The sequence below is a fragment of the Amblyomma mixtum genome, chromosome 2 (genome assembly GCF_055824585.1).
Source record: "Amblyomma mixtum isolate Tamu chromosome 2, ASM5582458v1, whole genome shotgun sequence".
Lineage (NCBI taxonomy): Eukaryota > Metazoa > Arthropoda > Arachnida > Ixodida > Ixodidae > Amblyomma > Amblyomma mixtum.
The window spans coordinates 298,085,745-298,108,353 of NC_143013.1; the positions used below are offsets into that span (position 1 = coordinate 298,085,745).

The 22,609-nt window shown below is 56.3% G+C and overlaps 1 protein-coding gene across 1 annotated transcript; it reads left to right on the forward strand.

The window, feature by feature from the left end:
• Window positions 1–19,026: 19,026 nt before the first annotated feature.
• Window positions 19,027–20,842, forward strand: LOC149364629 (uncharacterized). Its single transcript, XM_089568723.1, has one exon. It carries the CDS (start codon window positions 19,154–19,156, stop codon window positions 20,840–20,842), a length of 1,689 nt encoding a protein of 562 aa, XP_089424849.1. The 5' UTR covers window positions 19,027–19,153.
• The last annotated feature ends 1,767 nt before the right edge of the window (window positions 20,843–22,609 follow it).

A 22,609-nucleotide genomic window follows, 5' to 3' on the forward strand; every position in this document is an offset into this window, starting at 1 on the left:
TGATCACCGTATGTTGTACGCGAACGGGGCCTTAATGGTATTAAGATTTGTCTTAGATAATAAGGACCAGGTTGCGCATGATATTTAGTTTGAAATGTTATATCTGTTTGGTGAAGATGCGAAATTTCCAGGGCCAGTTTTTGTTAATGGAGTTTGTGAATGGGCATTATTTTATTACCTTTAAAATGAGGTGCAGTGTCCTCCGAAAGATCTAAATTGCCTATTGCTCTCACTGCACGCTTTTACTTAGTGTCTGCTGGCGATTTTAACATTTACATGTTGACCACCTCTGTACCCCAAAATACTCTCAAGAATTTTAGCTTCAAATGGCTGCGAAAATTTAATCTGCACACTTATCGTTGGGGATCCCACCGCTGCCACCACTGTTACGGCATGACTTCCGAGTATGTCTCACTGTTGGGACTGTAGCATATCAGCCTGCTGCCACTGTTAAGGCGGAAGCCTTTAATGTCTCATCGTTGTAAGCAGGAGCTGTCGACAGAAATGTCACGCTTTTCAATTGGTCGAAACGGTCGTGACGTCACAGTGCGCGAATTTCAAACGGGGTCAATTGTACTTTGGCTACTAACCATGCAACCAATTAAAGGGATCGTTAGTGATGCTCCACGTCAGTGAGACTTACTTAACTAATTTGCCTAATTAACCTTTCTAGTCAGACCAGATAAATAAAACCGAGTAGGAGATTGGCCGAGCTAGGGAATCGAACCTCGGTGTCGCAGTGCGAGACGAGCACGTTACCACTCCGCCATGCCAGCTCGATGGTTTTGAATGAACAAAGGCGCGTCTAGTGAATACGGTGTCTTCGTTCACTCCCATCTTCCTCCCTTCTCGTTACGGCGAGGTTTAGGTGTCCACCGCGATATGAGAGACAGATGATGATGAAGAAACTTTATTTCCGCCAGAAGACCAGTTACCCTCCGGGTCCGCACGCAGGCGTCCAGGGAGGGGCAGCGTCGCTGCTGGAAGACTAGCAACGATATAGTCGCGCAGCTTCTGCTGCCAGGCGGGTAGCGTATCGTTGTATGCTAAGGTCGGCAATTCTGAGTATGGTCTCCCATCCCTTTCCATTATTAATTCAGCCATATCCTGGTCACTGGGGCATCTCCATAATATGTGTTCGAGTGTAGCGGTATGCCCGCAGAACTCGCACACCTCCACATCCTCCCTCGTGTCACCTCCTGTCCAGCTCCTCCAGAGCGGGAATGCGAAGTTTCTAGCTTGGAGTCTTCTCCAGTCATAGGCCTCAGCCTAGCTAAGCGATCTATCCGGAGGAGGATAGATCCTTTTGTTGTTTTTCTGATTTTCTGTGATGCTATTAAAAGTATTGGTTTCCTCTCTAGTGCTGAATTCGTATGAGGTGTCCACGGCTCTCCGGGGTAAAGAGGAGCGGGCGAGCCTGTGGGCGGCCTCGTTTCCAACCAGACCCGAGTGGGCTGGGGTCCAGATGATTAGAATATTGTGGGCTGGGATAAAGTCTTTTAGATATTTAGCCGCCATTTCGTGGATTCATCCCTTGCTGTAATTTCTAATTGCGGCTTTGCATTCGCTTACTACGTATTTGGTACCTAGCTGGTTTAGAGCGATCGCTATTGCAACCTCCTCCACCACAAGGGGTTTTAACTCAAGGTGTCTTACAACGCCTAACGTTCTGCCTGCGTCCCCGACGGCTACGGAGACGGTGTCTCCTAGCATGCCTACCGCGGCATCATTGTAGGCCACGGTTCCCAGTGGCATCTTGCCTAGCAAAGCAGACATTTGGGCTAGTTGGTGTGAATTCATGGTGGGAAAAAACGGCGCAAACTAAGACAGAAAACACAGAAAAGAGGGGAGACACTACAGCGCTTGTAGTGTCTCCCCTCTTTTCTGTGTTTTCTGTCTTAGTTTGCGCTGTTTTTTTCCACCATGCAACTTGCCTAGCTTAGCAGCCAGCTGTGCGACCCTGCTTTTCCTTCTGCCTTAGTCGTGGATGGGATGCATGTTTCTGGGTATGGGAGCGATAATAAGATGCTCTCTTATTTCTCTTCCCAGATCTGTTCTGGTGTTCACTGTGCTATCGACGGTTACCCATTTCGCTAGCTGTAGGTATTATCTTCCTGCGGGTGTGGATGTTAGCCTTTCCATTCGCGATGTTCCAACCGGTTCAGCCAGTTCTCTCCTATTGTTATGCAGGCCCATTTTCTCCAGTATATCATTGGACGTGGAAATGGGCAGCCCTAGCGCTCGTTTGACACATTTTCTGATGATTGTGTCTAATGCCTTTTCTTCGGTTTTGTTTATTTTCAGGAATGGTGTTGCGTAGCATATCCTGCTAACGATGAAGGCCTGCGTGAGCCCTAGTTTGCTGGACTCTGAGAGGCCTTCCCCCCTTCTAGATACCTTTCTAAAGGCTCTGACGACAAGTACAGCTTGCGCTTTGAGCTTGTCCAGCGTACTTTTGTTTTTGCCTTTTCTGTTAATATACATGCCTAGGATTCTTATTTCCTCGAGAATTGGTATCGTTTTATTTTCAAGTGTAACCTCGATTGCCGGTATCCTTTGACTGCGCTTGCTCATTGCTACAAATAGCTCCGACTTTTGCGGAGAGCAGCCGGGACCCACGCATTTCGCATGCTCGTTAATAATATCCGCTGCCTTCTGTAGCTTTTCTTTCATTTCTGATTCGCCTCCTTTGTTTAGCCAAACATTTACATCATCTGCGTAGAGGCTGATGTTTAAGCCTTCTATCTCTCTAAGCTTGCGGGGAAGGTCCCTCATTGCCAGATTAAAGAGAAATGGGGAGAGGACAGCTCCTTGTGGGGTTCCTCTACATACCATGGCGAACTGATCGGATGTGATGCCCTGAAAGGTGATGATAGCAGTCCTGTCCCTTAGGAACGATCGGATGTAGTTGTAGGTGTTTTTTTCCTACAGCTATCTCATTTAGCCCATCAAGGATGGCGTCATGGCTGACATTATCAAAGGCTTTCTTAAGATCTATACCTAAGATCGCCTTCAGGTTGCCGAGGTCCAGCTGATCTACTATATCTCCATAGAGTCTGAGCATTGTATCTTGGGTGGTGAGCCCAGGCCTAAATCCGACCATTTCATCTGGCCAGAGGCCGTTATCCTCCATGTATTTGGTCAGTCTGGTCAGTATGACCTTCTCAAGCAGTTTCCCTACACATGTTGTTAGTGAGATCGGCCTGAGGTTCTCCAAGCTCGGATGTTTGCCCTGCTTGTGTATAAGCGTGATCTTGGCCTTCTTCCACTCTTCGGGGACAGCGCCTGCTTTCCACTTGGTTGAGATACCTAGTGAGGCTATTTATTGATTCCTCATCCAGATTTCTCAACATTCTCTTATCTACTCTGTCGAGCCCCAGAGCTGACCTTCGTTTTAGCTTCAGCAGTTCCATCCTGACCTCGGCTCTTAATATGGGGGCATCCAACTCCTCATTTGGTTGTCCCTTATAGTCGTCATATTGAGCGGCTTCATGGGGAGCAATATACAGTGACTTGAGCGTGTCAATAAGTTGCTCATCTGTGCCATTAAACTTATACCTAGCTTTTATTTGCTCAGTTCTCATAACCGTCTTAGATTTATTTGGGTCTGTAAGAAATTTCAGCAACTGCCGAGAGACAGATACATTTCCTTTCCTCAAAAACCAATTTACCGACGAGCAAGGCGTAGAACCGAACGGGCGATGGCGGTCTATGGACTCCCTGGCAGCGTTTCAAGACGCTGTCGCGTTCCGCTCATAGAGGCGACGCTTAACATCTTAACCAAACATCAGTGACACAAGCAGCAACACCGCGCTTAAGGCTTTCGCCTCACCGCACTTTAGGTCAACAAAGTGCCCCCCTAAATTTTTGCGCAGAGCTGAGCGAAGAAATGGTCGAGGCGACGGTGAGTCAACGACCGTTTATGTACAGTGTGTACAAGGGCTTTACATGATCGGCACAAGGGCAGATAGCACAACGGGCTAGCACAAATGAGTAGGGCGATGCCCCGGGAAAGCGTCTGTCTGGCGTGATATAACCCGATTTTAATCCGGTGTATACATTCAAAGAAATTACAGCCTACTATCAAAACAGTCATCGCCTTTACCCAAACTCATGTAAAGGCCTCAAGAAGGCGGATGAGCGGCTCCTTCTCCGCCTTCTCACCAATACATTACTGTGCCCGGCAGCACTAAAGCATTTTGACACCTCCTGTAACGGCAGCTGCCCGCACTGTAGTGCGGTGTCTTCTGACACCTATCACATGGTGTGGGCCTGCCCCTCCAACCCCGCTATTCCCCCCATCCCCAACCCAACCCGGGAGGACTGGGAGGCGACCCTGCTCGGCTGCCACGACTTACAGGCCCAACAAGCCTTAGTCGGGCGCGCCCGGGCGGCGGCCATTGCAGGCCCCTACCGCTCCAGGGGGGAATGGTACACGGCTGCAGTCATACACGAGGGAAAACAGGTGGACGGCCTCTCGTTCAGAGCGCCCAACTCAACGCATGCGGAGGAGGTGGCGATCGCCCTAGCAGCCTCCCATCCCGACTCTATTAAGGCGAAAGCCTTTAATGTCTCATCGTTGTAAGCAGCAGTTGTCGACAGAGAATGTCACGCTTTTCAGTTGGTCGAAACGGTCGTGACGTCACAGTGCGCCCATTTCAAACGGGGCCAATTGTACTTTGGCTAGTAACCATACAACCAATTGAAGGGACCATATAGTGATGCTCCAAGTAAGTGGGACTGAGCTTAGTTAATTGCTTAATTACCCAATTAGCCTAATTAACTTCTCTAGTAAGGCCATATAAATAAATAAAACCTAGTAAGAAATTGGTCGAGCTCGGGAATCGAACCCCGGTCTTCGGAGTGCGAGACGAGCATGCTATCCACTCCGCCATGCCAGCTCGATGGTTTGGAATGAACAAAGGCACGTCTAGTGAATACGGTGTCTTCGCTCACTGCCATCCTCCTCCCTTCCCTTCCGGCGAGGTTTAGGTGTCCACCAAGATATGACAAATACATTTCCTTTCCTCAAAAACCAATTTACCGACGAGCGAGGCGTAGAACCGAATGGGCGATGGCGTTCTATGGACTCCCTGGCAGCGTTGCAAGACGCTCTCGCGTTCCACTCGAAGCTTAACATCTTAACCACACATAAGTGACCACACTTTAGGTCAAAAAAGTGCACCCCCCCCCCCCCCCCTGAATTTTGACGGGTGTCCACCGAGATATGTGAGACAGTTACTGCGTAATTTTCTTTCCTCAAATACAATTTTCATTTTCTTCATTACGGGCCATCTTCGTCTTTCTTCTTTCACTCTGTAGGGTCTGCTCGCGGGCAAGTCAAATCTCGCGCCGCTCACCGCGGGTACCCTCGGACCCCTTCTTCCCGAGTGGGGGGGCGGGGGGAGCGAGGCTGGGAGAAAGCCTTTATAAGGCGAGACCGGAGAGGCTCGCGGTCTCTCGCTCTCGGACCAGCCCTGCAAACGGACCACCTGACCCAGCTGCCACGACGACGACCGGCCCCCCTGATGTGAGAATAAACCCTTTGTACAAAGTCCTGCCTCGAGTGACTGCCTGTGCGTCCCCGCGCAGAGGAATTGCCCACAAATAATGGCGCCCAGCGTGCGGCTTTAATTAACACCTTGTGGACGATTTCTCTGCCGATTTTGGGATGTGCAGCCAGACTCGTGGCAGGCCCTCTTTGTTCGGGGCCACGCCGGACCGATAGGGTTAAGGAGCGGGTCAGGCGGAATGTTCGCGGGGTAGCGACTTGTGTAGTGTTGTAAATTTGTTAGGGGTTTTGTGTTATTTATGTAGTTTTCGGGCGTTTTGTGTTGTGTATTTCCGCGTGTTTGTAGATAGATTGTTGTGTATGTGAATGTTCTTGTTGCCATGAGCAGTTAGCCGGTGCGGCCGGACAGTTGGCGCGAACTATGCCTCCCAGAAAGGATGTTTCAGCCACGGCTTTGGATGGCGGGGCAGCCGGTAGTGAGACGGCCGACGCGGCGGCCGTAATGGGGCAGGTGACTGAGATGTTTGCCGCATTGGCCCGTCAGCTCGGTTCGGTGGCTGGCGCCAACCAGGCCGCAGCATCGGTAGCATCGGCGACAGCATCGCGCCCGCGGATAAATATGGAGGTCCCCTCCTTTTCCGGGTACACGGACGCAAAATCAGTCCACGAGTTTTTAGAACAACTCGAGGACTACCAGACGGCTCTGGGCGCCCCAGATGACGTAATGCTAGGGCAGGTCCTGCCTGTAGCACTCGTCGAGAGCGCGGCGCGATGGAGGCGCTGCCAGCCGACTTTCCAGTCGATGGCGGACTTCAAAGATCGTTTCCGCGCCGAATTCTTGCCGCCTGATTATGAGCGCCGGATGCTGGAGGAGCTCGCGTTGCGCACCCAACACCCAGAGGAAAGCCTCCTCGAGTACGTACGCGCAATGCAAGAGCTGTACAAGAGGGCAGATCCGACGGCAACCGACCGAGATCAGGTTGCGCGTGTGATCAGGCAGTGCCATCCACGCTTCAAGCCGTATCTGCGGGGCCGCAGTTTTACAAACCTCGAGGCCCTAGCACAGGAGGCTAAAACCGTGCAGGCGGATTTACTCGCCGAACTGCGCTACCAGCCGCCCCCCAGGCCGGCCGAATCGCTAGAACCGGGATGCGCATGGGATGGAGGCCGAGAATGCGAGTTGAGGGCTCGGCGCGCCAAGGTAATGGCCGTGGAAAGGCAGGCGGAACCCCCTGTTGTCCCTCGCGCGCTTGACCCGTACGCATTCGAGCAGCGGCGTCGTGCCGGTCTCACAGGCCACGCGCGGAGCGAGCGTCAGGAATGCGCGGAGAAAGGGGAGAGTCGTCCCCAACCGCTTCGTGGAACGAGGGGTCCTCCGTCCACGCGGCGGGTCAACGACCGGCTTTGCTGGAATTGCAACCAGCCCGGCCACGTGGCACGCGAATGCCAAGCTAGGCGTATGCAGGGAAACGCCAGGCGCTGGCGGTGATGTCTGGTGGCACCGACCTTTCACCGTCAGCGGGAGAATTTCATGGTTGTCAAGGCGCTAGTCAGGAAAAGAACTCCCGCGCCGGCGACAGGGAGGCCTTTGTCCCGCTCGTCTGTAGAGCTCAGGGAGTCGTTCCGCGCTCAAGCCCTTTTATGCTAGTGCAGTTAGCGGGTCGATGCTACTCTGCACTCGTAGACACGGGCTCAACGCTGTCACTGGTCGGTGACGAGGTGTACGAGGCCTGCCGGATAGGTAACATCCGTGTCAGACCGGCCGAAACCCCGTTAAGCTTAGCAGCTGGGGCGGCAAAGGCAAAGGGAGCAGTGCGTCTTACGATGCGTTTTGACGGCAGAAAGCGGAGACATCGCTTCGTCTATCTGCCTGGCTTGTCGATACCAGTAATTCTGGGAAGGGATTTTCTCTCGAGCGAAGGCATTGTGCTCGACATGGGGGAGAATGGCTATCGTTACAGCCAGCTCGCCCCCCTCATTCCCTTCGAAAGCGCATCCTTGCCCGGCTGTCCTGCACAAAAGGTGGTTGTCCACACCTGTGCGACAGAAAGGCAGGTGAGCTCCCTCGAGACGCTGAGAGACGGTGGCCCGTTAGAAGCGATTATTGCGTCTTTCTCAGGACCCAGTAGTCAGCGCCGAAGGCTCGCGGAAACTTTACTCCCGTTTTCGGATTGCTTCACGGAGAAACCGGGCAGAACCGACCTGCTTCAGCACGAGATTCAGACGGGTGATACGCGCCCTTTCAGGTGTAACCCGAGGCCGTTAAGTGCGCATAAGAGGCAGCTTCTCGACTGTGCCCTTGACGAGATGATTGACACCGGTGCGGTGAGACCCTCACAAAGTCCCTGGGCGTCACCAGTGGTTCTAGCGCCGAAGAAAGATGGATCGGTCAGGCTGTGTGTTGATTATCGTAAGCTCAACTCACTGACGCCTACGGTTGCGTACCCTTTTCAGTCGATCGAGGCTGTGATGTACGCGTTAGGGAACGCGAGGTTCTTCACAGTCCTAGATGCAAGCAGAGGGTACCTGCAGATTGAGGTGGCCGAAGGTGACATTGAGAAAACCGCATTCACCTGCCACCGCGGGCTCTTCGAATTTACTCGACTCCCGTTTGGTTTGTCTAACGCCCCGAGCACGTTCATGCGACTGATGGACATCGTGCTGGGCGATGCAAGGTTCAACTACGCCATGGCGTACCTCGACGACGTTGTGATATTCTCACAGTCGTTTGAGGAGCACCTCATTCACCTGAATTCCGTTCTCGATAGAATGAGACGTGCCGGTCTAACCATTAATCCAAAGAAAGTGCAGTTGGCATCGAAGAGAGTGAACCTCTTGGGCTTTGTCGTGGATGATGGCACACTGAGACCGAATGATGACAAACTGCAGGCAATTCTGAACTACCCCTGCCCCATGGATGTGAAAAGCTTGCAGAGGTTTTTGGGGATGGTTGCGTTCTACAGGCAATTCATCCCGCGCTGTTCGGAGCTTGCAAGGCCGCTGAACCTGCTGTTGCGTAAAGGCTCGAAGTGGGTCTGGGGCAAGGAACAGAGTGACGCATTTGTTGCCTTGACTCGCGCGATAGCGAATACCGCTAGTCTGCGCCTCCCCGACCTGAACAAGCAGTTTGTCTTGCAGACAGACGCTAGTGACTACGGTGTTGGAGCTGTTTTGTTGCAGGAACACGAGGGCAAACTGCGCCCTGTCGCGTTCGCTAGTCGCACGCTCACATCGGCGGAGCGGAATTACTCCGTGACCGAAAAGGAATGCCTGGCGATCATGTTCGCATTGTCGAAGTTCGACATGTACCTAGACGGAGCGGTCTTCACCGTGCAGACAGATCATCAGGCATTGTCTTGGTTAAAGAGGCTCAAGAACCCCGCAGGCAGACTCGCGAGATGGGCGCTGACGTTGCAACGTTACGCGTACGCCATCGAGTACCGCCGGGGCAGCTTGAACAAGGTGGCCGATGCTTTATCGCGCGCACCGTGGAATGCTGGCGGAAGCGCTTCAGAGGCGCAGCCCAGCTTTGTAAAAAGCGGCGTCACCGCTGTTGGAGAGGAGGAGAGGGCGGACGGGAGTGTCGCGCCCGGTTTGGAGAGAGAGGAGACGGACAAAGGTCCCGCACGGTGCTGTGACGGAAGGGAAACACAGCAGCTCGTGGCGGCGACCGCTCGCCTGCCTAGGAGCGAGGCAGAAAGAAATCTGTCTTGGGGAGTAGCGGTCAGTAGAGAAGAGCTGATGGAGGCCCAGAAAGCAGACGGTCTTTGCCAGCGGGTGCTGAAGGAGCTTGCGAGCAGCGCAGCTTGCACCGGGAACGCTGAGGGCAAGTACGACGCGTATCTGCTGGGCGATGATGGCTTGCTGCTCCGCTACATCCCCCAACTTGACGAGGAAGAGGCGATAGCATCCCCTTTCCGAGTCGTGGTCCCGAGAAGGTTGCGGAAACGGTTCCTGCAGTACTTCCATGACTCAGCGCTGGCAGGCCATGGCAGCGGCAGTAAGACTTACGACAAGTTATGCCGTGTCGCGACCTGGCCAGGCATGAGAAAGGATGTGCTGGGATACGCCCGTACCTGCCCGGTATGCCAGGTAGCCAAGCCTCGGGCGGGCAAGCCCGCTGGCATGATGAAGGCGGTAGTTAGCAACTACCCGTGGCAAGTGGTCGCGTGCGATATCATGGGACCCCTCCCTCGGTCCGCGCGCGGAAACCAATTCATCCTGGTAATAACGGACCACTATTCCAAGTGGGTTGAGGTTTTCCCCCTTAGGAAGCTTGTGTCGGAACGAATTTGGGAAAAACTGTTGGAGACTTTCACTCGTTTCGGTTTCCCTTCCGACCTGATTACAGACAATGCTTCGCATTTCACAAGCAAAGTCTTTGTAGACTCCTGTCGGGCGCTTCAAATCCGCCACAGGAGAACGAGTCCCTACCACGCTCAGAGCAACATAACCGAGCGGGTGAATCGAAATCTGAAGAGCATGCTGGTCGCGACGACCGAGCAGCACAGAGATTGGGACGCGCGGCTGTCCGAACTGGCGTTCGCTACAAGGACAACCGTGAACAGGTCAGTGGGTATTACACCCGCTTACTTGAATTTTGGGAGAGAGATCGCTTTTCCGCTAGAGAATGCCCTACTCGACGCGGCGGGGCCTGCGCCCCCTCCGCTTTCGCAGTACGCGGCAAGGCTCCGGGAGCGCCTGGAGGCAGCGCAGCGAGCAGCCCGCGAAAACCTCGATGTGGCGCGCATGGAGCAAGCGGATCAGTACAACAAAGGTCGCCGTCACGTCGTTTTCAACACGGGCGACTTAGTACTCAAGAGAACGCACCCACTTAGTAACGCAGCGCGCGGTTTCGCCGCGTCGCTAGCGCACAAGTGGGCTGGGCCGTACGAAGTTACGGCACGGACTACGCCGCTCACCTACCAGTTGCGGTTGTTGACAAACGGCGAAACCGCCGGTCCGGTGCATGTCGTTGATTTGAACGCTTTCCACCTTCGCAAGGACGATGGCTGCGAAGCGGTGGAAAATCAGCGCGATGCGGCGATCTCACCCCCGGGAGGACGAGCAGGTAGCGGTGCGGTTTTCAACCGACGCTACAACCTGAGGACCAGGTAGCACCCGTGTCTCTCGATGAATTTATCACTCGCAGTGCTCTCGCCCTCTCAGTATGTCTTCTAGGAAGCTCCAGCGGACCGACGCCCGTGGCTCGGACTCCAGAAGGCAAGGCAGACCACCGTCGAACGGTGGCCGCCATCAAGGCGCGCCACCCGGCTGGCGGCAGGAGCCGCGCGAGTAGCGCAGGTTCCACGGCCGCGGTGGCCCCCACCGCCAGTCTAACCGCGCGCCTGACCACTGGAGAGAACCTCCCAGTGGTGCAGGACAACGCAAGAGGGCCAGTGACGACCGGGCGCAGGGCCCCCCTCAGCACCCAGCCGGCGCTTCGGCCGCCGAGCAGCCGCAACCCAAGCGGCCCAGGGTCCTGCGGCACGTGGCCACCTGGACCACGGTCGCCAACGGAGCGGCCATCTCTTACTGCGCGCGGTCCAGGTGGCGGGACCAGGCGCAGCCCCTTCGCGGCGGTGACCTCCAGGAAGTGCCGCTGCCTTTCCGCGGCCTGACCCTGGAGGAGAGGGACCAGGAGCCCCCGGCCGTGTTTAGTGACGAGGAGCGGGCCGGCCTGTGTTCCCTCTGCGGCACACTTGTTGTGCACCGGCCCCGCCACGAGGCCGGTGCGCTGCATAGAGCGCGCAGGGAGGCGGCGGAAAAGCTCTTGGCGGCTGCAGCGCCTTCCCCCGCTGCGCCACTGCAGAGGGGCAGCCCGGAGGAGGCGGCCCTCCGCATCCTCCAGTCCAGCCGCCCAGACCTGCTGTCCCCGGCGGCCGAGGAGCTTTGGAGGGCGCTGCCGGCAGGGCCCCCAGCGGAGCCAGGCGCCTCGCCCCCCCAGGCGGCTCGTGAGGAGCCCGTCCAGCCAGCGGTGAGCGGCCCCCCGGCGAGCACCCCTCCCCCCTGCGACGACTCTATGGACCCGTACCCGGAGGTCATCGAACGCCTGCTGGCGGACCCCGGGACGGACGTTTGAGGGGGGGGGGAGATGTAGGGTCTGCTCGCGGGCAAGTCAAATCTCGCGCCGCTCACCGCGGGTACCCTCGGACCCCTTCTTCCCGAGTGGGGGGGCGGGGGGAGCGAGGCTGGGAGAAAGCCTTTATAAGGCGAGACCGGAGAGGCTCGCGGTCTCTCGCTCTCGGACCAGCCCTGCAAACGGACCACCTGACCCAGCTGCCACGACGACGACCGGCCCCCCTGATGTGAGAATAAACCCTTTGTACAAAGTCCTGCCTCGAGTGACTGCCTGTGCGTCCCCGCGCAGAGGAATTGCCCACAACTCCCACTTCCTCCGTTCCTCTACGGTGCGGTTCAGGTGTCCACCGAGATGACAGAGATTTACTGCGCCATTTCCTTTCCTCAAAAACCGTTGTGTTGCAACGGCAAGGCATCGCGCCGAACGGGTGGTGGCGTTCCGTGGACTCCCTGGCAGCGCTACAACACGCTGTCGCGTTCCACTCCTAAAGGCGAAGCTTAAGCTTCAGCTTAATTAGCAGTTAATTAGTATTTAGGCATTAATCAGTAATTAATGATTAATTAGTGATTTGTCATCACTTAGTAATTAGTACTCAATTACATGTGACGCCACCAGTGCCACAGAAGCACTGAAAGTGGTGCGGAAAACGCTTTCGCCTCTACGCACTTTAGACAGTCAAAGTGCCCCCTGACTTTTTTATCCTCACAGACTCTCGCGGAGCCTGTCGTAACTTTGAGTTCGGTTGGATCACTCCACTCGCTCACCAAATTTTATACCGCAGTACTCGCGACGGCGATCCAACTCATCGCTCAATCATATGGGTCCCCGGCCACCAAGGCATGCCAGGTAACGAAGACGCCCATGAGGCAGCCGGCGCACTCACTCACCGGGCACCAGGCGTCCCTTGGGAGGAGCTTAACCCAGACCACAGCCCTCTCCTTTCTTTTAAAGAAATTACTGAGCACTATCGTGCCGACCACCGGCGATACCCAATTCCTATGAAAGGACTGGGTAAAGCTGGCGAACGAATTCTCCTCAGGCTCTTTACAAACACCCTGCTGTGACCGGCGGTTCTCAAGCACTTTAATCCTTCTTTTGACGGCCGCTGCTCATTCTGTGGGGAGGTGGCCGACACCTTCCACATGGTTTGGGCATGCAGAAAAAGTCCTTCTCTCCCCCCAATCACCCCTTCCCCTACCCGAGAGGACTGGGAGGCGGCCCTGCTCAGCTGCCAGGAACTATCGGCCCAACAGGCCCTGGTTCGGCGGACTTGTGTAGCGGTCTCGACCAACGGGATCCCGGAATGAGGGACTCCGACTAGTATTGTAAGGGGTGAGACCCATTAGGGGCCTCTCCCCGAGCACCTCTCTGTACATTACAAAATAAATGCTTTTCTCCTCCTCCTCCACCGCCACTGGGGTCCGATACTAGGGACCTCCACCTAGTGTTTGTAAGGATCGCTCCCTTACGGGCTGATCCAAGCATACCTCCTGTCCTTTATTAATAGATGTTTTCACCACCACCACCCCCCGTCTGCTGCTCCGGGAGAACGCCGACTGCGCTCGGAGCGAGCGGACGCATCTTATATGCGGTCTGCGATTTTCCGGCGATTTCACCAGTTTCCGGCTATTTACAGCCACCAATTTTTCACAGGACGGCCCGCCACCGATCCGGCGTCACCTGTGGGACTTTTAACCACTTTCAGGCGAGTGCCTTCAATTTTACGGCCGATTTGCGGCCACGCCCGACCGCGGGAGCTAGGCCTAACGGCTCAGCACGCCTAGTGCGTGCTCTGCTCCCACCTGCGGCGGCGACGCCCGCTTCGCCTCGACGGCGCTTCCCTGCATTTAAAGATGCAGTACACAGTCACCGGCACGGATGTTACCGCCGCGGAGCTGGCCGATGGCACTTGGACGGCACTCGAAATGCAACGCCGCTACAGACGCCCGCCACCACCGGCAACGCCGCCGGCCACCACCCAAACGCCCGCAGCCACCACTGGCCTGCCAGACCAACGACCCCGCGGCCGTCTACCACCGCCAACTAAAAGACGACCACTTCCTCGCCTGCCTACAGAGGACTACAAAATCGTCTTCCGACCGCAAGGCACCGTCGACCTCAACGCAGTCGGCCCGGCCAAATTGGCGATGGCCATCTACAACGCCGCCAAGATCGACGGCCGCCTTGCAATCACCGCCGACCAAGTCCGCGTCCACCCCACAAACAACACTGTCACCATCAGCACACCGGAGAAAGAACGGGCGTTCCTGTATGCTAAAATACGAACTTTAACCATTGACTCCAACGCCATCCTGGTAGCCACGTACGCCCCAGCCCCCGATGACTCCGTGCGAGGAATCATATATAGAGCCTACAGTCACGAGACCGACGCTGAGATCCTCGCTGAGCTCCAAGCTCGAAACCCCGATCTCCCCGTAGTCGCCACACGCCGCATGGGCCGCACACGACATTTCGTGGTGACTATCGCTAATGCCAAGCTACCCCGCTACGTGAGGTACCTCGGCTTCACTTTTGAGGTGTTCCCCTACAAAAGCCGTCCGGAGGCATGCTTCAACTGCCGGAAGCTAGGCCACAGGGCGGATGTGTGCCCCCACCCGCGACAACCAACCTGCCGACGCTGTGGCGCAGCCCATGACCCTCCTCCAGCTGGCCAACCGCCCACGTGCCAAGCCTCATGCATCGTCTGCAAAGGTGCCCACCCTACAGGCAGCAGAAGCTGCAAATACCGGTTCACGTCCTCCACTCGGCCCAAGTCTTCCCCATCGGTCACTGACACCGATACCGGCTCCAACTCGGCAAACCCCGGACGCCAGTCCCGGTCCCGAGACCGCAAACGCGGCGACCACAACCTACTGCGGGACGACTCCTTCCCCCCGCTTGGCAGCGACAGCCCTTCCAGCAGCACTCGCAGCCGTTCCACATCCGCCTCACGCAGCTCTCGGGCCAGCTCTCAAGGCCGGCCGGAGATCAAAGCAGCCAAACAAGTTGGATGGAAGACTCCTGCACAAGTCACCGCTTCTCCACCAGATTCACAGGTAAGGGAGCTGGCAGACATGGTCAAGGAACTACAGCTACAATTGGCCAAAGCAAACGCTAAAATTCATAGCCTAGAATCAGCACAGGCAAACCCCAAATTGCAACCGCAGCAGGTGGCTCACGCTCCCACATCCGACCCCGTAGGTGATCCACGCATGGACACTGAGCAGTCTAAGCGCACGAAGCGTAAAGCACCTCCCCCCTCCTCACAAGCAGACATAGATGCCAAATTCGAGGCAGCTGATACGCGAATGGCCCAATTCGAGGGTGCCCTCCTTCGTCTCGCCCCCACTATTGACCGTCTAGTAGAAAGCTGCGCCACAATGGCAGCCAACATCCAAACCCTTCATGCCAGGCTCGATACCCTCACGAATCCCCCGACATCCGCAACCCCCTTAAAGTCGACAACCCCTCCTAACTACCCAGCACCCATTATTGTCGCTACGTCGGAGAGTGCAACCGCGCGCTCACGTGCAGGCGGCATTCTTAAATCACCCGTCGTGCTATCACAGCGCCCCGAACCCTACGGGAAACGCGATGGCTAGCTCCCCCTTCACAGTTTGGCAATGGAACTGCAGGGGCTTCAAGGCGAAGCGGCGAGCCTTGGAGCACACCCTGCAGGCCCAGCCGCACCCCCCCCCCCCACATCATCGCACTTCAGGAAACCTACATGGACACGAAACTTACCAGCTACGCCGCATATAACCAACAAACGACAACAGACCACCGGCCCAACACCGCCATCCTGGTCCACCGAAATTTAGCAGCTAATCATATAGACCTTAGTTACCCCGAGGTTCCGCACACTTTCGTACAGGTCCTACCGAACAGCCGCTCACAAGCCCCGCTCCACATCCTCAACGTCTACAGCCCCCCTAGCGACAAAAGCACACGAGTGGTAACCCTCGTTCGTAAGGCCTGCGCGACTGCACAAACAGGGATGCTACTCATCTTAGGTGACTTCAACGCGCCGCATACCGAGTGGGGCTACCCCCGCAAAGCATGCGGTCGTAAGGGAGCCAAATTGTGGGAGACAGCCCAAACACTGGGCCTGACACTACTCCTAGACCCCGACAGGCCTACTCGGATTGGAAACAGTGTCTCACAGGACAGCTGCCCCGATCTCACTTTCGCCCGCAACATCCCAGACGCACGCTGGGAAAACCTCGGCATGAACATAGGTAGCGACCACTATGTTCTCAGCACAACCTTCACGGCTACACACAGCAAAGCCCCCAACCGAACAATCAGGCACACTAACTGGGACGCCTTCCGATACGTGCGCGCCAAACGCACTTCGGCCCCCATAGACGACCTGGACACATGGACAAACTCGCTGCTCGAAGACACCGCCAATGCCACCTCCACGACTACCCAGGACGAGGATGGCCCCTCTCCCGACGCCAAACTCATACACATGTGGGAGGCCCAGCGCAGTCTTAGGGCTCGCTGGCTCCGCCAAAAACACAATCGGCCCCTCAAGCTCCGTCTCGTTCGCCTCGAGCGAGAGATCGAAGCTTACTCCATCAAACTGAGTCAGGAGCAATGGCATCAAACCTGCGACCGTCTTAACGGCCAGTTAGGATGCAAAAATTCGTGGTTCTTGCTCAGACATCTACTGGACCCAACTCACACCAAATCCACATCTCACAAGAACCTCAACCGTGTCATACACGCTTTTCAGGGAACAAATGAGGAACTCCTCGCTACCCTGAAAGACAAATACATCAATACTTCCACTGAAATTCCCATTCCTTCAGGATACACGGGTACTCAGAACACCACCATGGACGCCGACATCACGGCAGGAGAAGTCCGCGCCGCCCTCAACCAGATTAAAACCACCGCGGCCGCTGGCGACGACCACATCACAAACAAGATGCTTCGTAACCTCGAAGATCAGTCCGTCGAGGCACTCACGGACCTCTTCAACCAACACTGGCATGAGGGTCGCCTTCCAGACACTTGGAAGCATGCCAAAGTGATTTTCATACCTAAGCCAGGCAAACGACTCGAGCTGGGCAACCTTCGGCCCATCTCGCTCACGTCCTGCCTGGGAAAGGTCATGGAACACGTCATACTCAATAGACTCCACACTCACGTAGACCAAGAGGACCTTTTCCCCCCCACTATGATCGGTTTCAGGACCGGCCTCTCCACTCAAGACATTATGTGGCAAATCCAACACGACATTCTCGATCCGAGACCCATCCGAGCTACACGAACCATCCTAAGCCTAGATGTCAGCAAGGCTTTCGACAACGTGTCACATGCTTCCATCCTGGCAAACCTCTCACAAATGAATGTAGGCACTCGCACTTACAACTACATCGCCGACTTTCTTCATAACCGCACAGCAGAACTACACATTGCAGACCTCCACAGCGAGAAGATCACACTAGGCACCCGAGGAACACCACAAGGAGCAGTCCTATCTCCGTTCCTTTTCAACACTACAATGAGAGGCCTCCCTCCGCTCCTGGAAGAGATACCTCACATTAAACACTCAATATATGCCGATGACATTACCCTGTGGACCAACTCTGGCTCTGACGGGGAAATCCAAAACTCCCTCCAAACAGCAATCAATAAAGTACACTCCTTTGTACAGGCGAACGGGCTCACATGCTCCTCCACGAAGTCCGAATTACTAGTCATCAGGGACAGACGAGCTCGCCTGCCCGTACCCGACCCGCAAGAACCTATTGTGCTTCAAGTCGACACCCATCCCATACCTCCGGTCCGCACCATCCGCGTTCTGGGTATGTTAATACAGAACAACACGCAAAACGCGGAGGCCATTCAGCGCCTCCGCATCACAGCCAATCAGATCAACGGCCTTATCCGCCGCATCAGCACCCGCCGGAGAGGTATGAAGGAGGATGACCTCTGTCGGCTCACGCAAGCTTTCCTCATTAGCAGGTTAGTCTACTCCTACCCCTACTATCACCTCCGCCGGAAGGACGAGGAAGCTGTGAACAGCATTATACGTTCAGCGTACAAAGCGGCACTGGGGCTACCTCAGTGCGCCAGCACACAGCACCTCCTCCAACTCGGCATCTACAACACGCTCACAGAACTCATAGAGGCACACAAGACCGCCCAAATCCACCGCCTCTCACGCACTAAACACGGGCGGCTCATACTTGACCGTCTCAACATCAACCCCATAGGCGACGTCCACCCCACGACGCCCATTCCGATAGGGGTCTATAGCCGCCTAGTTATAAAGCCAATCCCCAAAAACATGCTACCTGGCCGCCATGATACGCGCCGTCAGCTGAAAGCCCAAGCACTAGATGCCACATACCTTGCCGACGAACACGCAATATACGTAGATGCTGCACGGCAAAGTGCAAACACATACGTGGCTTGTGCAACCACGCCACAGTCTTCTCTCGTCACCGCCGCCACAGTAGTAGCTCACTCTCCGACAGCGGCAGAAGAAACCGCCATCGCGCTGGCCATCGCGCTGGCCATCGCTGACCCACGTACCCGCACAGTCCTCAGCGACTCCAAAAGAGCAATACAAAATTACTCGGCAGGTGTTATCTGCCACCCCGCTGCACGCATCCTTCGCGGCTGCACTCCCGACCATAAGACCAACCTGGTCTGGGCACCCGCCCACGCGGGAAACTCTGGAAACGAAGGGGTCGACCGACTAGCCCGAGGACTAACCAACCGGGCGGCCGGCCCCACGGACCCAGACGCTCTTGCCGAGGCTCCCCAGACCTTTGCCGAAATTACCAACCTCCACAGAGAGATGAGACGCCAGTTCCCGCCTCCACACCCCGACTTGAATCGAGCGCAAGCCACCTTGCTCCGAAGGTTGCAGACACACTCCATCCTTAGCCATTCTAGGCTTTCACTCATCACAGACGGGGAATACGACCCCGTCTGCCAAAATTGTTACCAGGGAGAAATCGCCACCCAGGCGCACATCCTCTGGGGTTGCGCTCGAAATCCGCCCCCTAGAACATTACTGCCAGCTCCCTCCGAGGAAGGATGGAACCAACTCCTCAGAAGGCCAGACAAGAGCATCCAACTGGCACTCATTTCGTGGGCCCAGGAAGTCGCCCCCACCTGGGGGCCACACCAAGCCCACCTGCCCTAAATCCCGCCACTCTATGGCAATAAAGTTGTTTCTCTCTCTCTCTGCTGCTCCGGCTGGTTGGTTGGTTGCGACTGAGAGAAGAATGAAAAGGAAAGTGCACGGGCCTGCCAACTGGCTCCAGCCGAGCCATCACCGCTGCCAGAGCGAGGATGAACGCGGTGGTCGGCAGCGGGAGCGGTCGCACGCCACGTCGGCTCTGCCAATGATCGCTGCTATTTGCGATCAACTTTTTTCACAAGCAAGCTAGGCGGCATCCTTGGATACCACATTTGCCAAGGTGCGCTCAATTTTGTTGAATTTTCAGAGCCTTGAAGACCGCCACGTCTCTGCGGCGCTAAGCCTAACGGTGGCAAGGCCTGCACCGGCCGCGTTCGGGGATTCCCCGGCTATGGCGGTCCCAGGCCAAGTCACCGGCTACGATCCAACCTCCCTAAGGATCGTCAATATGGAAACCGTGCAACTTGAGGAGCCTCTTCCCAGTGAAGAGGAATATCTTCAAGATATGGTTCGCGTATGGCGCGGACGAAAGAAGACGAAGACCCCCAGGAACGCCAACGCGAACGCCGGCCAGCAAAGGGTGGCGGGGTGCTCTGCGCATATGCAGGGTGAGAACGCGTCGCGAGCTGATGCGCAGCAAGCCAAACAGCCCCGATGGAGGCCACAGTACACGCCCCGCATCGGCAAAGAAGAAATTATCGTGGTGCTCAAACCACGCGACACCATGGACCTAAAGGCTACCTTAGGTCCTGGCGAAGCCTGCGCTGCCTTTCGCAGCATCCTCGGGGACGCGGCAAGTGTGGGACTTGCTGTGTGGCCCGTGTTGGACCAGAACCTCCTCGTGTGCACTCTGCAATCTGTCGAAGCTGCGGAGAAGCTGCTCCGGGACATCATGCTGCCAGTAGGAGGCCGCAAGATACTGTTACGGGGCCACCCCAAGCTTTCCGGAGACTTCTGCAAGGGCGTCGTTACAGTCTCCCCGGACGAGACGTCCGAAACCGTGAGGAAGAAACTGAGTGAGGACCCCAATGTGATATCTGTGCGGAAACTGGGTAAAACACAGACTGCTGTGATCACCTTTGTGGGGACAAGGGTGCCGCGGACCGTGCTCTATAGTTGCGAGCGTCTCCCCGTCCGCTTCTATAAGAAAACGATCCCTGCCTGCCCACTCTGTGGCACGGTGGGGCATCGGCCCGACACCTGCCCACGGCCGCAGCCTGGGCGCTGTGAACGCTGCGGGGCTCAGGTTCCTGCTGCTCCTGACGGCGGCCCAGCAGAACATCAGCGCTCCCCGTGCTGCCTCATCTGCGGAGGCAGCCATCCCACCGGGGCGCCTGGCTGCGCGGGCAAGTACCGCAAGGTCATCAAGCCGGGACCCCCACCCGCCCCAAAGCAGAAGCAGACGCCAGGACCCAAAAAGACCCAGACGCCCAAGGCCGGACCCAAGCAGGCTCCGGGACCCAAGCCCGAACCCAAGAAGGCCCAGTCCGGGCCGCCAAAATTTGTCAAGTCCGGGAACCCGACGAGGTCACCGGTCCTGAAAGCCGAGGATTTCCCGCCTCTGGTACCGCGCCAAAATCAGGTGAGCAGTTGGAGTGGGTTAGTCTCTGGGCCCACCCCCCCCCCTCCCTCTCCCACCAAATCCGCCCTACAGCGGCAGGTAGAGGAGCTCAGGCGCCAAAATCAAATTCTCGCCCGTAAAATTCAAGAATTAGAAGCTAAGACGGCCGGGCAGTCCGAGCCCATGCAGAACGCTGAGCCCGATGATAGCGATGACGGATCCTCAGTGTCATCTTGCCTAACTAGCGTCTCGCGGCAAACCGCGGACACGGTGGTTGATTCGGCCCCTGCGGACGCTGGCCGCTTCGAGGCCCTGGAGCGTAAAGCCGAGCAGTTGGAGGAGCGGGTGGCAGCGCTCCCGAATCAAATTATGATTGCGGTCCGCGAGGCCTTTCAGGACATGTTCAGGTCCGCATTTGCTGCAATGCTTCCCGACATTGCGGCCCAGGTGACTGACTCTGTCCTTAAGGCGGTGCAGCCCTGGGTCAGCTCCCAAATAAAAAAATACTCTCTCCTGTGACTCCCCGCAGCTAAAACGTAAAATCGACAGGCAGCGGAAGAAAGCGGTTCCGGCCCGATAGCCGCGGCGTTGATGCAGGCTGCGCCGGCCCCCGAACCGAGTGGCTACCCAGCACCGTAAAATAAAAACATCAATGTAAGGGTTCGGTAGCGTTCGCGGGGGTCATCGGAACGCGGCTGGGGGTGCTCAAAGCGAAGCGTCTCCTTTCTTGGAACGCGGCCGCTCGCGAACGCGCCGGGAAGTACGGGTGTCCACCCACCCGCGGTACCGATTCGCACACGTGCTGGCACGGATGTGTATTTGTGTTTGTTCTATTTTAATTTTAGGGTGGAGGGAATGTTCTCTGCACGTACTGGCACGACCGTGCGTTTGTATTTGTGGAAAAGGCGTTTTGCACTACGGAAGCTGGAGGGCTGGCCAGGCTCTCGATAAGCCAATCATGTGAACATCGCAACATGATTGGAAGCTACGGAATGTGGGCCGGGCCTTTAGGGCTTTAAAACTGGGCCCCGGAGCCGTAAGCAGGGTTCTGCGCTAAGGTGAGATGCAACGCATCTTCGGCAACGCCGAGTAGGGGCCTCCCCTAGTATTAGCCAGATCCACCTTTTTGTTGTTTGTCCTTGTGCCGTTTAATTTGTCTCGAATGCCTTAACTTGTGTGTGCAATGTAAATATCTGTACATAAACCTCAGTTATTGCCTTTCTTTATCCCTGCGTGTCAACACATCTTGAGACCGTCTCTGACGGGGCACCGCTGGTGCGAAGATCGAGCTTCAGTCTTCGAGTTATCAACCGTCTCTGGCGGGGCACCTATGGTGCAATAAGGAAGACGAAAGAACCTGTGTGAAACTTTACTGGCGCAGTCGACAGGATCCTGCGGCCATCAGAAGACGGCGCAGGAAGAAGACAAGGCAGGGAGAAAGGTGACGACAAGGCGACAGGTCAGCGTTCGTGAACGGACCTGCGGAGACACGGCGGCAAGGACGCAAGGACCACGGCAGGTGTCCAGCGACGCGGGACTGCGTCCGGTCAAGGAGGCAGCGCGTCGAGAACTCGACAGTCACCGGCGGGTCGCAGCAAGGCGACAGCAGCGGGCACAGAACCAGCGGCGTCCGACACCTCATCGCAGCGTGCGGTGAAAGTGGAGGTGGACTCCGACGCCAAGGAGCTGGCAATGCGGATCGACGCATCGAAACCGTGAGTTTCCTTGGTCGCATTGTTCACGTCCCTGTGTTCGAGCCGATAGGACATCTGAGGGGTACGGAAAGCGGTATGGAGAGCTATCCAAGCCTGCCCTCACTTGATGTGAAATTTACAGTCGACAGGATCCTGCGGCCATCGGAAGACGGCGCAGGAAGAAGATTGAACGCAGGAAGAAAGGCGACGGTCAGGCAACAGCAGCGTTCGAGAAAGGACCTGCGGAGAGACGGCGGCAAGGACGCAAGGACCACGGCAGTAGTCCAGCGACGCGGGACTGCATCCGGTCTAGGAAAACAGCGCGTCGAGAACTTAACGGTCACCGGCGGGTCACAGCAAGTGGCGGTAACGTGCACAGGACCAGCGGTGTGCGACAGCTCATCGCAGCGTCCGGTGCAAGTGGCGGTGGACTGCGACGCCAAGGAGCTGGCAATGCGGATCGACGCATCGAAACTGTGAGTTTCCTTCGTCGCATTGTTAGCGTCCCTGTGCATGTGTTCGAGCCGGTAGGACAGTTGAGGAGTACAGACGGCGGTATGGAGGGCTATCCATGCCGGCCCTCACTCGATGT

Excerpts from the sequence above, each read along its gene's own strand:
- LOC149364629 (XM_089568723.1), top strand. The coding sequence starts at position 19,154 with ATGGCGGTCCCAGGCCAAGTCACCGGCTACGATCCAACCTCCCTAAGG.